At 42.8% G+C, this 14,816-nt stretch overlaps 1 protein-coding gene across 6 annotated transcripts in view; it reads left to right on the top strand.

The window, feature by feature from the left end:
• The window catches only part of RPTOR (regulatory associated protein of MTOR complex 1), a 405,549-nt gene that overhangs the window by 320,041 nt on the left and 70,692 nt on the right, over positions 1–14,816 (top strand). For all 6 annotated transcript variants that reach the window (XR_006417225.1, XM_044456423.1, XM_044456421.1 and 3 more), the window contains one exon: positions 14,664–14,782. Coding sequence is in view for 5 of the 6 variants with exons in the window: in XM_044456423.1 (XP_044312358.1) it covers positions 14,664–14,782 (119 nt within the window). In the remaining variant the exon portion in view is untranslated. The remainder of the gene's footprint in view (positions 1–14,663; positions 14,783–14,816) is intronic.

Below are 14,816 nucleotides of genomic sequence, written 5' to 3'. Positions count from 1 at the left end.
CAATCCTGTGTTACATTTTTGTATGGCACTATTTGTGTAGTTGGCAGTTTACTGTTCTGCCCAGAGTGAGACCTTACTGGGTGCTATACAAGATCTAGAAGAGGCAGATGATGAAAAGCAGAAAGTAAGTGTAGGCTCTTGAATAAAGCAGTAACTGTTAGGGAAGATGGTTGTTGCTTTGGCAAGATTCTGAGCTCAGCTAAATAGCAGAGTAGGGCTCCTGATTGCCCAAGCGTCATCTCTTAACTGAGAACTAGCCTTGTCATGGAACCCTCCATCCTGATGTGGCTTCTGCATTTTCGTGGAAAGCTTGCAAGGGAGTGAAGGGTCTAGGTAGTTGCTGAGTTGATAGAGCTGTGAATCCTGGTTCTTGCCTGAGATTGGACCAGTATTCATATTTTCTATCAGTTTTTTTAATGTTATGATAGGTAACAGAATAGGCAGATTCCCAGTCCCAGACTGGTTCAACTACAAATTTGCTGCACCAAATGAAAAAACAGCAACATTTGACAGGCAGACATGTCTTTTAAATAAGAACAAAGTGGAATTAAAAACATGTGAAGAGTGACTCTCATAGTTCCATGGTAAAGCTGTATGATCTCAAGCTCCATCTCTGGCATCTCCAGTAGAAAGACTGGGAAATACCTCTGCCTGGCGCTATGGGGTATTGTTGTCAATCACACTAGATAATACAGGACTAGATGGATCAATAGTTTTCTGACTATGTATAAAACATATGTTCAATCCCTTTTTGTGATGTTTTAGTTATGGGACTTTTTCTCTTAGTTACAGTATGTGATAGAGTTGCACCATTTCTTGTTGTATACCTTTCCATGTTCTCCCAGCCTCATGGCATTTGTGATGCAGCTGGACAGCCATCTGTAAGGGATGCTTTAATTTGGAGCCGTGCACTGAACAGGGGCTCAACTCTTTCTTTTTAATTGTCAGGCTATTACAAATAACACCATCAGTATGCATGGCACCTTGCAGAGTACAAGAGAAGACCCTGTTCCAAGGAGCCTGTAATTTAAAATCCAGGGAGATAAGAAAGGAGGCAGGAAGTGGAAGCAGGGATAAGCAAGGGGGAGAACTATGCATTAATTTCAATTATGCCTGCTTAGACTTGAGAGAAGGGGGAAAAGTGAGTAAGTTGAAGATAGTAGCTATAGAGTATACAGCAGGTGTCAATAGAAGAGAAAACACTTTGGAAAAATCCATGGAATAAGTTGACAGAAAGATACAGAAGAAGCAAGAGGCAGAATGCAGGGAAGGAAAACTTTGCACATTGTTCAAGGATATGTGATGATTATCAAGCAGAGACTTCAGTGGCAGACCAGTTAGTTCAAGACAATGTCCGTACAAGAGTCCATCTAAAATCAGAGATCAAAGGAACAGGTTAGGTAGGGGAACAGTTCAGACTTGTTAGATCAGCAGGGTTATTAACATGAGTGGTAAAATCAAGGAGCAGAGTAGGAGTTATGTCAGAGAACAGGAAGATAAGGCAGGTATTAAGGTCTGGGTTAAATATTAAGATGAAGGCAGAGAGTGGTATAAAACAGCAATATGGAGATACAAAGCGAAATAGGAACTCACAGACTGGATCTGCAGGTGTAGAAAAGTGGTAAGCAGGTTTGCAGGTGCTGGAGCAGACAGAATTTGGAAATGAAGCAGCCAGCACCACTTTTGAAGCAATTAAGATTAAATGAAGCAATTAAGTTGAGATATGAGGGTGAAGAGGCCCTCATAGGAGAAGGCAGAGACAATATGTGCAACTTCAAGGTTGCTAGGTTAAAGTGAGGGCAAGAAACTAGAGAGATTGAAGAAGAAAAAGGTGAGGAGAATGGCTGCTTTTGGGCAGAAGGGAAGCAGGGAGGGTTGGAAGGCAATGATTGTGCATAACAGAGAAGGTGAATGAGTGTCATAACACTTTAAATAATTGAGAATAAAAAGGATCCCCCCCCCCATTTTTCTTAACAATATCCTTGGGCAGGAGGTATAGAGAAAATTCAGCAAGAGTTTTGTTCTTTAACAGTGAAAATCTGCTTGGCACACTGAACACTGTGCTTTCATAAGTGATTCTCTTGTCTTGAGCACAAGGTCAAAAGAGAATTTCATTGTTAACCATCCTTAGAAGCTCACCCACTTGCCAACTCTTCATATGTTCTACCATAATTTGTACACTTCTTTCCTGCAGACTCCTGGATTTTAGGAGTTTTGCTTTCCCCTCATGTCTAGGTAGTGCCATCATACTGCCAGAGATTTTGGTCTTTCGAACTATTGCAACTGTTTATATGTTGTGTTTAAATCTATCTTTTCCCTGCATATCTATATGATAGGTAAATCCCACTTGTACATCTTGAACTTGCTGCATTCATGCATTTATGCTAATGCAATTATCAATGTGGAATGCAGTTTACCTTGAAAATGAGTTTTTTGAAATCTGGAGGATCCATCAAGATTGGAGTTTGAGTTATTTGAAGGAAAAGCAGAAGTTATCATGTGTGCCCATTAGGAATCTGCCTGAAGCACTAGTACAGAAAGATATTTACAGAATAATGCTACTGTTCGGTGAATGAAGTTATGGCATTTTAACAGTTGGGATGAGAAATGTGAGGGGAAAGGAGAGCACAGAATGAATTATATAGTATTAACAAATTTATATATCACAGTTCTTCTGAGCAGCTCAGGGCAGCATACACAATCTTCCCCTTGCACAACAATGTTGTAAAGTAGGTTAGGTTAAGAAGGAAAACTAGCTAAGTAGTTTCCCTGGTGCTAACCCGCCATTCTAACCCAAGGGTAGGCAACTTGCTGCTCCCCTGAACTTTTTGACCTAGGAGGGACACTTTTGGACTCTGGATACATTTGGCAATTTGAGAAACCACAAAATTGCTACAGAGGACAAGTAACCTGCACCAAAATCTGAGTAGAGGAGAGGTCTGATCCCCAACGCATGAAACATCTCCATTGAACCCACAGCAACAACAGTAAATCTATTTCACAGCAATCCCAGCTGTATTACCATATTTTTCCATGTATAAGATACGCCCACCCGCCCCTTGAGATCTGTGGGAGAGGCCCTTCTCCGGGAACCCTCCGTGAAAGAAATTAGGAGGGTAGGTACTCGGAGGAGGGCTGTCTCTGCGGTTTTGCCCAATCTATGGAATGCGCTCCCCAGAGAGGTCCGTCTGGCGCCGTCGTTATTTGTTTTTCGGTGCCAGATGAAGACCTTTTTATTTAAACGTCATTTTAATTGTTAATATTATTTGCTTATTTTAGCTGGCCAGGGCGACTTATTTTATATTGTTAATTTGTTGTATATTTGAATGTTTTATATTTTAATTTATGTTGTGAGCCGCCCCGAGGCTTTGGCGAATGTTTTAAATAAATAAATAAATAAATAAATAAATAAATAAATAGAAATGTTTTAAATAAATAAATAAATACTTTTCTTAAAAACATTTACTTAAAAATGGAGGTGCATCTTATACACGGGGGCGCCAAGAGGAGAGCCACGGGTGCACTTGCGGCGAACTGGCACTCGCAGGCGGGGGAATGGCAAGGGGCCGCAAGGGGGGCAGCAAAGCGGTGTGGGCAGGTGGCGCACATGCGCAGCAGCAGCTTGCTCACTGGAGATGGGTAGGAAAAGTTGGGGGTATCCTATACATGGGGGCATCTTATAGACAGAAAAGTATGGTAATTTGTAGAAGAGAAGCAAGAAAGGGTAGGGTGCTGCCAAGAAAAATATCCAAGCAAGTTGCCTAACCCTGTTTTGGACTATAATTCCCTGAAACACTAGCATTACTGATTATGGGAGTTGCAGTCCAAATACCTTGGCTGGAGCACCTGATCTACCCACTACAACATATTCACTACACCATAAATAATAGTGCTTTAGATGTGAGATCATAAAAAAGATGTGGGTGAAATTGTTTAGGGATATTACTGAATCAAAAGACTCTTAACTAATTTTTTACATTTTAATTGATATGTCACTTTTGTCAACATGCATAACTGTATAAGGCAAAATACGTATAAAGATACACATATATGGGAACAGGCATCATCTTAAAAGATTCTTTATCATACAAGTAACAATGCCTCTGTTAAGGAGGCACTGGCAATCTGCAGTTTTTACAGTTTTTTAAAGCTACTTAAACTTGATTAATCAGGACACAATTTTAGAGAGTCGGAATGTTTTAATCAATAAATCCACTTAATGTTGCTGTCTTACTTTAATTAGCCATCAAATTGGTCAGCTATTCATGATATATAGGAACAAACTCATTAGTGAAACATAGTATAAAAGAGGAACTTACAGGTAGCTGAAGAATTTGTATAGTTTCTTTTATGCAGGTCATTTGGTTGTATAAACCCTTTCTTTAGGTATATTGATTACTGTTTACCACTACTATTCATAACCACAATGGGGTGGTCACTGACCTCGAGCCAGACATCCTGGAATGTGAAGTCAAATGGGCCTTAGGAGGCCTGAGCAACAACAAAGCTAGTGGAGGTGACAGTATTCCAGCTGAGCTATTCAAAGTCACAAAAGACAATGCAGTTAAAGTGCTACACCCAATATGCCAGCAAATTTGGAAAACTCAACAGTGGCCACAGGATTGGAAAAGGTCAGTTTACATTCCAATCCCAAAGAAGGGCAATGCCAAAGAATGTTCCAACTACCACACCATTGCACTCATTTCACTTGCTAGCTAAGATATGCTCAAAATCCTACAAGCTAGGCTCCAGCAGTATGTGGACCGAGAACTACCAGCAGTACAGGCAGGATTTCAAAGGGGCAGAGGAACTAGAGATCAAATTGCCAACTTACACTGGATCAAGGAAAAAGCTAGGAAGTTCCAGAAAAACATCTACTTCAGTTTCATTGACGATGCTAAAGCCTTTGATTGTGTGGATCACAACAAATTGTGGCAAGTTCTTAAAGAAATGAGAGTGCCAGACCATCTTATTTGTCTCTTGAGAAATCTATATGCGGGTTAAGAAGCAACAGTGAGAACTGGACACGGAACCACTGATTGGTTCAAAATTGAGAAAGGAGTTTGGCAAGGCTGTATACTGTCGCCCTGCCTATTTAACTTATATACAGAGCACATCATGAGAAAGGCGGGGCTAGATGAATCACCAGTTGGAATTAAGATTGCCATCACCAGTTGGGAGAAATATCAACAACCTCAGATATGCAGATGATACCACTCTAATGGCAGAAAGTGAAGAGCCTCTTGATGCAGGTGAAGGAGGAGAGTGCAAAAATTGGCTCGAAACACAACATTAAGAAAACTAAGATCATGGCATACGGTCCTCTCACCGGAGAAGAATTGGAGGAAGTGGCAGATTTTATCTTCCTGGGCTCCAAGATCACCGCAGATGGGGACTGCAGCCAAGAAATTAAAAGACGCTTACTCCTGGGGAGGAAAGCTATGGCAAATCTAGAAAGCATACTAAAAAGCAGAGACATCACCCTGCCAACAAAAGTGCGTATAGTCTAGGCTATGGTTTTCCCAGTTGTGATGTATGTCTGTGAAAGCTGGACCATAAGGAAGGCTGAGCACCAAAGAATTGATGCCTTTGAATTGTGGTGATGGAAGAGACTCCTGTGAGTCCCTTGGACTGCAAGGCGATCAAACCAGTCAGTCCTAGAGGAGATCAACCCTGACTGCTCTTTAGAAGGCAGATACTGAAGATGAAACTCAAATACTTTGGCCACCTAATAAGAAGGAAGGACTCACTGGAGAAGAGCCTAATGCTGGGAACAATAGATGGCAAAAGAAGAAGGGGATGGCAGAGGATGAGATGGCTAGATGGAGTCACTGAAGCAGTTGGTGTGAGCTTAAGTGGACTCCGGGGGGTGTTGGAGGGCAGAAAGGCCTGGAGGAATGTTGTCCATTGGGTCACGATGGGTTGGACATGACTTCGCGACTAACAACAAGAACAACAACTACTATCAATAAGTTCTGGGTTTTTCCAAAAATTTAATGGACAGATGAAAAGACTGTTGCCATTTTCCCTCTTCATTTTCTTCTACAAATTTAACCGGGAAGTGAGGAGAAGGTAAGAGATCAGTTGGCAGCACGGGAAGTCCTCACTGTTTCTGGTGACACAATTGTTTAGGAACCATCATTGTGCTGCCAGGAATCCTGGGATCGGTAACACTTATTCTTGGTTCAGTCTGTTCAAACAGAAAATTAAAATTAAATAAACCTCAACTGTGTTTCCAGAAAGAAACTGAAAAGTTAAGGATGGGTCCTCCATTGTCTTCAACTTTCCCTATTACCCATTTACATCCCCACCCTCACCTCTGCAGATTCTGGAAAGGGCACCAGGGAATCTTGAGGTGGATTGACATTTAGACAAGCTAGTAGAGAGAAGTGAAAATGTTTGTAAGCTGGGTGGCTTTTCTGAAGTAGAGGAGTTCATTTCTGAACTTCTGTCCTCCAGGTCCAAAAGTTGGTACCATCCATATCTGAGAGAACTATATCTGGAAATTATGATGTTGAATTCTTGCCTTACTGATCTCTGAGCTAGGCACTGGAGAGAAATTAAATGACACCACAACCATCTTAACTTTTATGTGCCCTTCCACCATGACCTTTCAATAGGGTGGGGAAGCTGAAAGATGTAAACCACTTGTGCTGCCCTAATCGTGGTTGTTAAATTGAATAAAGGACCATGCATATTTGAATTAAAACTAAAAGCCATCAGTGAAGAAAGGCAATTTACTTCACATATTCATTGCTAAAAGGAATCATTTTGCAACTCTCTGTTCTGCAAGGTCCATTTAACCAGTTTTGAATTGGCCCATCTAATTACGAAGCTGTCATTTTAGATGAACTTCCAGCAGATATGTTCCTGCCTTGTGCTTTGTCTCTGTATCTCTTTTTTTATTTATTATTACAGTCCATTATGCAGAAATAGAGCAGCTTTCCCTCCTGCTGCTAGTATTTCCTTTCATCAGCACACTGACTCAGTTGGTTCAAGCATGAGAAGAAACTATTTTAGATGTGTCACTCATGTGAATCAGTGCTATGAGCAATCCTTTCATTAAAAGAAGGGGGGAGAGGAGAATAATATATGGGGAGGGGTGCACATCTTCCACTCTCATGCTAATAAGTCTAAAAATCCTTCATAGAAATCCCCTCTGTTCTCTTTAGCTTGCAAGTGAATGAGGAATTGCAGTGGTAAATTCCATTAAAAATAAATAAGATCTGATATGTTAAAACAAATGCTTCTGTGTGGGCCCTCCCCTTTTTCCCCCTGTCATGAGAAAGTCTGTGTCAATGGGTGTTAAAAGAAGATATTGCAGTATGGAAAGGCGGATTCCCTTTCCATCTTATTGGTCTTTCGTAAACTTTAAAAGGAATCTCAAACACTTAAGATTTCCCAGCAGTCCTTATGTAACTTTCTGCATAGAAACAAGAGGACAGGAGGCAGAATGTTGATCAGGGAGAAGAGGATTCTGGAGAGTTCCCCTGGTGGTGCAGACAGCCTGATGCACTGACAGCTGGCGTTTTCCCTACTTTCATCATTTTTGCTGGCTGCTTTTGTGTGTCTTTCAGAGCAAATGTGCCAAAAGTCAAGCTTATTCAATGATCCCAAAGCCTGATAAAGCAAAAGACATTCATCATCTGTGGCAAATTCTAGGCCAAGCAGGGTAGGAGTTTGGGATATCTGCTGAAGCTGAGATCTTATTAAAAAGCCAAGCCCATATCAAGTTGGTGGTTTTCATTTTAATTCAAAAACAAGGGAATAGAAACTCCAGTTCAAGGTACCGGGAGCCAGTTCCACATGTCCCTCAATTTTAAGGAACACAAGGAGTATGTGGAACCCACTTTTGGAGTGGGCTAGCTCTGTTTATCCCTCTTTTCCAATAAGAAAATTGATGGTATGCAGAGTCTGGAGGAGGAGGGCACCACAGACACCTCCATGGAATCAGTAGGGAAGCTTTGGTGGACTTAATGTTCCCACATGTACTACAGATTCCCAAGTCTGCTTTCTTGACACTACTTGTCTTTTTGATTTGGCTTTTGAGTTATTGTTATGAGTATTTTTAATGTTTTAATATGATTTTCTTTGATATGAGCTTTATGTTGTGGACTTTTTGTAAACTGCCTTGGTTAGTTCTAGAAAGGTGGTACTGCATAATCAACATATGAGCACTACCTTATACCTGAAACTAAAATACCCACTCAATGTAGGTTTTTTTTAAGGGGGTCAACAAGGCCATACTGGTACCCAGGGATAATTTACAGCAAGACATCCCTAGACATCCCTAGTTTAAGTGGACTCTGGGGGATAGTGGAGGACAGGAAGGCCTGGAGGAATGTTGCCCATGGGGTTGCAATGGGTCGGACACGACTTCGCAACTAACAAGAACAACAAATCCCTAGAAATAAAAATGACAGAATTCCACTTGTTTTCACCTACTTTTCTATCTAAAACATGATCTACAGTTCATCCTGGATAGAGGCGCTTTCCTTCCTCAGACCTTGGGTGGTGCTCGTATACTTGATTATAGACAGCCCCCACCCAAAACTAAAATTGCTACTCAGCAGCAGTGGCTGTTTGGAAGAACTGATCTTTAGAGAGCTGAGGGAGATAGGAATGAGCAGCCATTTTGATGGTACTACAATTGAAACAAGCTGTATTACTGTGCTTTCTGAGATCTGTATTCTCTAAACTCAGAACTCTGATCTTACCAAAGCTGGAATATGATCTGATAGCTTTGAAAACTTCAAAGACAAGCCAGCTTCCTTGATCAAGATCTGTACCCCTCCAATTACCTATGCTGCATGCTAATATATTACTTTATATATCCTTAATTAGTGAAGGCCTGTAATCAAGTTTAGAGCTTGTTTGCTTATCACAGATAACAAAACATTAACTCATCCTAGGTTCTGATTTTGTTCAAATGTGGACGGGTTACACCTCACGAGGATGGGGAAAAGGTCCTTTGGAGATGCTCTAGTGAGCTTCGTCTGGAAGACTTTAAACTGAGCTGGGGGGGGCGGTTCAGGCCCCCCAGCAATGTGTCTGCACTGGACAAGTGTGGGGGGAGGATCAGGGCTCTGGGAGCAGGGTTTTAGAGATACTACAGGGACTGACAGGACTCCTTCAGAGAGGGGCCAGGTATTAGGGAGGATGGGAGGAAGGAGGAGGCTGGGAACTCCAAGGAAAGGAAGCAGTGGGAAGGAGTTGAGGTGCATGTACACCAATGCTAGGAGCATGGGTAATAAGTAGGAAGAGCTTGAAGCTCTCCTGGGTATAGGAGGGTATGATCTGGTGGGAATCACAGAAACTTGGTGGGATGAAAGGCAAGTCTGGAATGTGAACATAGAAGGGTATCACCTTTTTAGAAAGGACAGGAAGGGAAAGAAAGGTGGGGGCATGGCTTTATACGTCAGGGAAGGGATAGGATGCAGTGAGATAGAATGCAACACAGATGGGGATTCGGCAGAGGCAGTCTGGGTGAAACTTAGGGGTTTTGATAGGGAAAGAGACCTGACAGTGGGGGTATGTTATCGCCCTCCAGGTCAACTTGAGACCCTGGATGATGTCCTGACAGGCCAGATTCTAAGGATATCTTGGGGGAGAGACACAGTAATTATGGGAGATTTCAGTCTCCCGGATATTACTTGGGAGACTCACTCAGCGGTGACAGCCAGGTCACGTCGCTTCCTAGAAGCTATTGAGGGAGCGTTTTTCACACAGAGGGTCCGAGAGGCGATGAGGGGGGAAACATCCTTGACTTGGTCTTGACCAATAGGGAGGAGCTGATAGATGAAGTACAGATTAGGGGAGCTCTGGATGCGAGTGATCACTCCATCCTTTGCTTTGAGATCAGGGGACTGTGGACGTGCAGCAGGTCGAGCACTAGAAGCTGGGACTTCAAGAGGGCCAACTTTGGCCAACTGAAGGCCAGACTGCGGAAAGTCTCCTGGGATAGGTTACGGGAAGATAAGCGAGTTGAGGAGGGGTGGATAGCACTCAAAAGGGAGGTTCTGGAGGCGCAAGCCTTGACGATACCTCTAGTCAGTAAGGTGGGGAGGCGGAGGAGAGCACCGCCATGGATGCGAAAGGAGGTGGTTAGAGGGATTAGACGAAAGAGGAACCTCCATAGGAAATGGGTACTGGGGGAAATAGACAAAAGGGTATACCGGGAGGAGGAGGCCCGTTGCAGAAGGATTCTTCGCAAGGCTAAGGCTGATTACGAGCTGAGACTTGCCAAGAATATCAATAGCAATAAAAAGGGCTTCTTTCAGCATGTAAATAGGAAGAGGAACGGGAGACAAGTGGTGGGACCACTAAATAAGGAGGAAGGAGATCCAGTGACTGATATGAGGGAACAGGCACAGATGCTAAATGACTATTTTGCCTCTGTGTTCTCCCCAAAGCAGAACGGGGGATATCCGCATAGGAGATTAGATGAGGCTGGGGACTTAGGGGCTCCTCAGGGCATTGGACATTACAAAGGTGCCAGGCCCTGATGGGTTACACCCGAGAGTACTTAGAGAGTTGGCAGGGGTTCTCTCACGCCCGCTGGCCTCCATCTTTTTTATTTTATTTATTTATTTTATTTATTAAAACATTTTTATGCCGCCCCATTCGCCGAAGCCTCGGGGCGGCTTACAACAAAAAATTAAAATAACATTTTAAAATATATACAATAAAATACAAATATATAATATAAAACATACACTATAAAACAAGCCGCCCTGGCCAAATAAAATTCAATAATATTAACATTTAAAATACTGCTTAAATAAAAAGGTCTTCGCCTGGCGCCGAAAAACAAATAACGACGGCGCCAGGCGGACCTCTCTGGGGAGCGCATTCCATAACTTAGGCCTTAGCTTTGAGGCCTCGTGAAGAACTGGTGAAGTTCCAGAGGACTGGAGGGTGGCGTCAGTGGTCCCAATTGTCAAAAACGGTAGTAGAAGGGACATGGGGAATTATAGACCTGTTAGCCTTACGTCCATTGTAGGAAAAACAATGGAAAGGTGCATAATAGAGAGAGATCTAGTGATGCTAGATAGGGAAGGGAGGCTGACAGCCACACAACACGGCTTCCGCAAAAACAGGTCCTGCCAGACAAACCTTGTGGAATTCTATGACAAGGTTTCGAGATGGCTAGATGGAGGGGATGCAGTGGATGTGGTATACCTGGATTTCAGCAAGGCCTTTGACAAAGTGCCCCATGATATCCTGGTGGAGAAACTGAGGAGTTTTGGGATACACCAAAGCACTGTCCGGTGAATTAGGGCATGGTTGACTGACCGAAAGCAGAAGGTAACCATTAGTGGGGAATCATCGGGATGGCGGCCAGTGACAAGCGGGGTCCCCCAGGGCCCTATCCTGGGGCCGATCCTGTTTAATCTTTTCATTAATGACACGGAAGAAGGGATGAACAGTCTGCTGATCAAATTCACAGACGACATTAAAACTGGAGCAGTGGCCACAACTGAGGAGCAGGTACTCCAGATCCAAAAGGATCTGGACAGACTATGGAAGTGGGCAGGAGACAACAGGATGGCGTTCAATGTGGATAAGTGCAAGGTCTTGCACTTGGGGCATAGGAATGGGTGTCATAAGTACAGGTTAAGGGACAAGTGGCTGGAGAGCAGCACTTTTGAAAGGGACCTCGGGGTACTGGTTGACTGCAGGCTAAACATGAGTCAGCAGTGTGATGCGGTGGTCAAGAGGGTGAACGCCACCCTTGGTTGCATAGCCAGAAGTGTGGCTTCTAGATCAAGAGAGGTATTACTACCACTCTACACGACTCTAGTGCGCCCGCAACTGGAGTATTGTGTTCAGTTTTGGGTCCCTCATTACAGAAAGGATATAGCCAGGTTGGAGTCAGTGCAGCGTAGGTTGGTGGCCGGTTTGCAGGGGATGGGGTGTGAGGCGAGACTGAGGGAACTGGGTCTCTTCAGCCTGGAGAAGAGGAGACTCCGAGGGGATATGTTGGTGACATACAGGTATGTGAGGGGATGTGGGGTAGAGATCTGTTCTCCCCTGCAGAGGAGGACAGAACCCGCTCCAACGGAGCAAAGCTCAAGGAGCCAAGGTTCCGTTTGGATGCCAGGAAGCGCTTCCTGGCAGTCAGGACCCCAAGGGTGTGGAATGGGCTTCCACGAGAGATCGTTGAGGCCCCATCGGTGCGGGTGTTCAAGGATAGGCTGGACGTCCACATGGTGGGCATGTCGTGAGCGGAGCTGGCTGGTGCCGGAGGTCAGACTAGATGGCCCGGGAGGCCCCTTCTGACTTGCTCTGTTTTCTATGTTTCTATATTATGTTTTTGAACTAGGCAATAAATCTTAGTATAAAAACCAATTTGAAGGTTGCAATTAATTGAGAATTAACAATCACAATCAAATCACAATCACTTGACTCTTCCTCTTTTGTAAATAGATCATGTGATCAGAATCAGAGTTCTTTGGTTTATTGATTCCTATGGAAACAGTGACCCAGTTCACCTGTAACAGGGACAAAACATGGATTAATGTACTAGATCATAACCTATTATTTGCTGCTGTTATGTGCAGACCGGGCCTTAGTGACATATTTATTTATTTTATTTATTTATTTTTGGATTTATATCCTGCTTTTTTCCTACAAAGGGCTCAAGGCAGCTTACATCATTCTCCTCCTCCTCCTCCATCTTATCCCCACAACAATCACCCTGTGAGGTAGGTTGGGCTGAGAGTCTGTGACTGGCCCAAAGTCACCCAGTTGGCTCCATGGCCGAGCAGGGACTAGAACCCGGATTGCCTGAGTCCCAGTCCCATGCTCTTAACCACTACACCACACTGGCTCTCATATTAATGTTTCAAGATATTCAGCCACACCTCATAGCAGATATTTTAAAATTAGTCAGGGAAACTTGTTACACTTTGATTATGGAATTACTTTACATACATACCCAAGATTGCTAGTCTTGACCACTAAAGCCCTAAATGGTGACCTGAAGAAACTTCTCCATTAACTTTGTTCCTGTACATCAACATCATCCAAGCAGGCTCTGTTATAGATACCCATAAGAGGCTTCTGGAATGAAAACCAAGTAAGAACTTTATTTAAAATGATACAACCCCTGTGGATAGCCATACCCACAGAATCCTGTCCATCCAGTTCCTTGCACTTTTTTATGATGGACATCTTTTGGAGGACTTTCTGAATGCCTAAACTGAAACAACAGGATCTGAAATGCTGAAAAGTCTGGGTTTTAGAGTTGGGTAGCTAATTTTGTTTCTCTTTTTTTTCCTTGTGTTTTGAATGACTGTGTAATTTGATTTGGTGGAATTTGTTGTGCATTCAGTTGGTAGGTAATTTTGAGGGCTTTGCCAGAGACTGGTTCTTAATTCAGGGACAAACAGGATCTCCACACAGGAACATCATGTAGCTCAGGATGATGGACTGTAAGAATTTCCACTTTTTTACATTGGTTCCCGAACTCTTCTTCCAAGAGTTTTTACCCTACAGTCACCATATAACTTAGGTCTCATGGCTAGGGAAGAATTTAAACTCAACTCAGATGAGGGAAGCCTACCCATGTTGGTTCTCACACAACCCCAAGACAAGGGAATTATACCATCTTGTTTGAAAAGAGTCATCATCATTATCCTAGGAAGATACTCTAGGAAGAACAGATAGTGTTTCAGGAACGAGACTATATTTTTTTCTCTGAGTTGTGTGAAAAGATGAAGTCAGGAGGGTGGAGTTCTTGTCAAAAGGGAAGTTTACCTGTTTAACCAAGTCAGCCACATGGAAGAGAGCCTAGTGCATATATATAACTTTGTAGTGATTGTCTGGGCAAAAGTTCACAAACTATCATAATCATAGCCGAAATGTTGAGGAAGAAATTGTGTGCATAGTACAGTATAAAATTATTGCCAGGGTGAATTGTTTTTCTGATTCTTCTGAGAAGATGCCAATATTGATTTCATTGGCAATTAACAGAGAGAGAGCCAGTGTGGTGTAGTGGTTAAGAGCATGGGACTGGGACTCAGGCAATCCGGGTTCTAGTCCCCGCTCGGCCATGGAGCCAACTGGGTGACTTTGGGCCAGTCACAGACTCTCAGCCCAACCTACCTCACAGGGTTGTTGTTGTGGGGATAAGATGGAGGAGGAGAATGATGTAAGCTGCCTTGAGCCCTTTGTAGGAAAAAGGCAGGATATAAATTAAAAAAAAACAAACTATGACTGTTTTTTTCCCCAGTATTGTTGTTATACATATATCGTTCATGGCTAAAATGGCCCAGCTTCCATAGATCTTGTCACAATATTCAATGTACGACTAGACTGTGAATTATGTGGGGCTACTAATGAATCAGTCACAGAATCAGAGTTTATTTTTGCATGTATAGTTTGACATCTCAATCTCTGTGTCTTGTACTAAATTAAAAAGTATGGTCATTAATTCATGAGATTGATATATACTCTTGTCAGGGGCTTATCTTTTCACTTTTCTACTTAGCACAGCATCATGTACACTAATGGATGTATATTTATCATTAAAGATGATGATGATGAGAGTTTAATAAATTGTCAAAATTGAAACTATAAATTAGGTGCATATTTTGAAAAGTTGGCTAACAGATTTAATTCAAATATACATTCCTCTCTGATGCTTTTTTCCCTCCTAGGAGTTTCTTTCAACAGTGTTTATACACAGATTTGGAGAGTCCTTTTACACTTGGCTGCTGACCCATACCCAGATGTTTCAGACTTGGCTATGAAAGTGCTCAACAGTATTGCTTACAAGGTAATCTCTGTATGCTACAGTGTTCTAAAGCTGT

The sequence above is a fragment of the Varanus komodoensis genome, unplaced genomic scaffold, assembly GCF_004798865.1.
Source record: "Varanus komodoensis strain SLA01 unplaced genomic scaffold, ASM479886v1 scaffold84, whole genome shotgun sequence".
NCBI lineage: Eukaryota > Metazoa > Chordata > Lepidosauria > Squamata > Varanidae > Varanus > Varanus komodoensis.
Note: the sequence above shows the minus strand (reverse complement) of the source record. Positions and strands in the feature narration are given on the sequence as shown.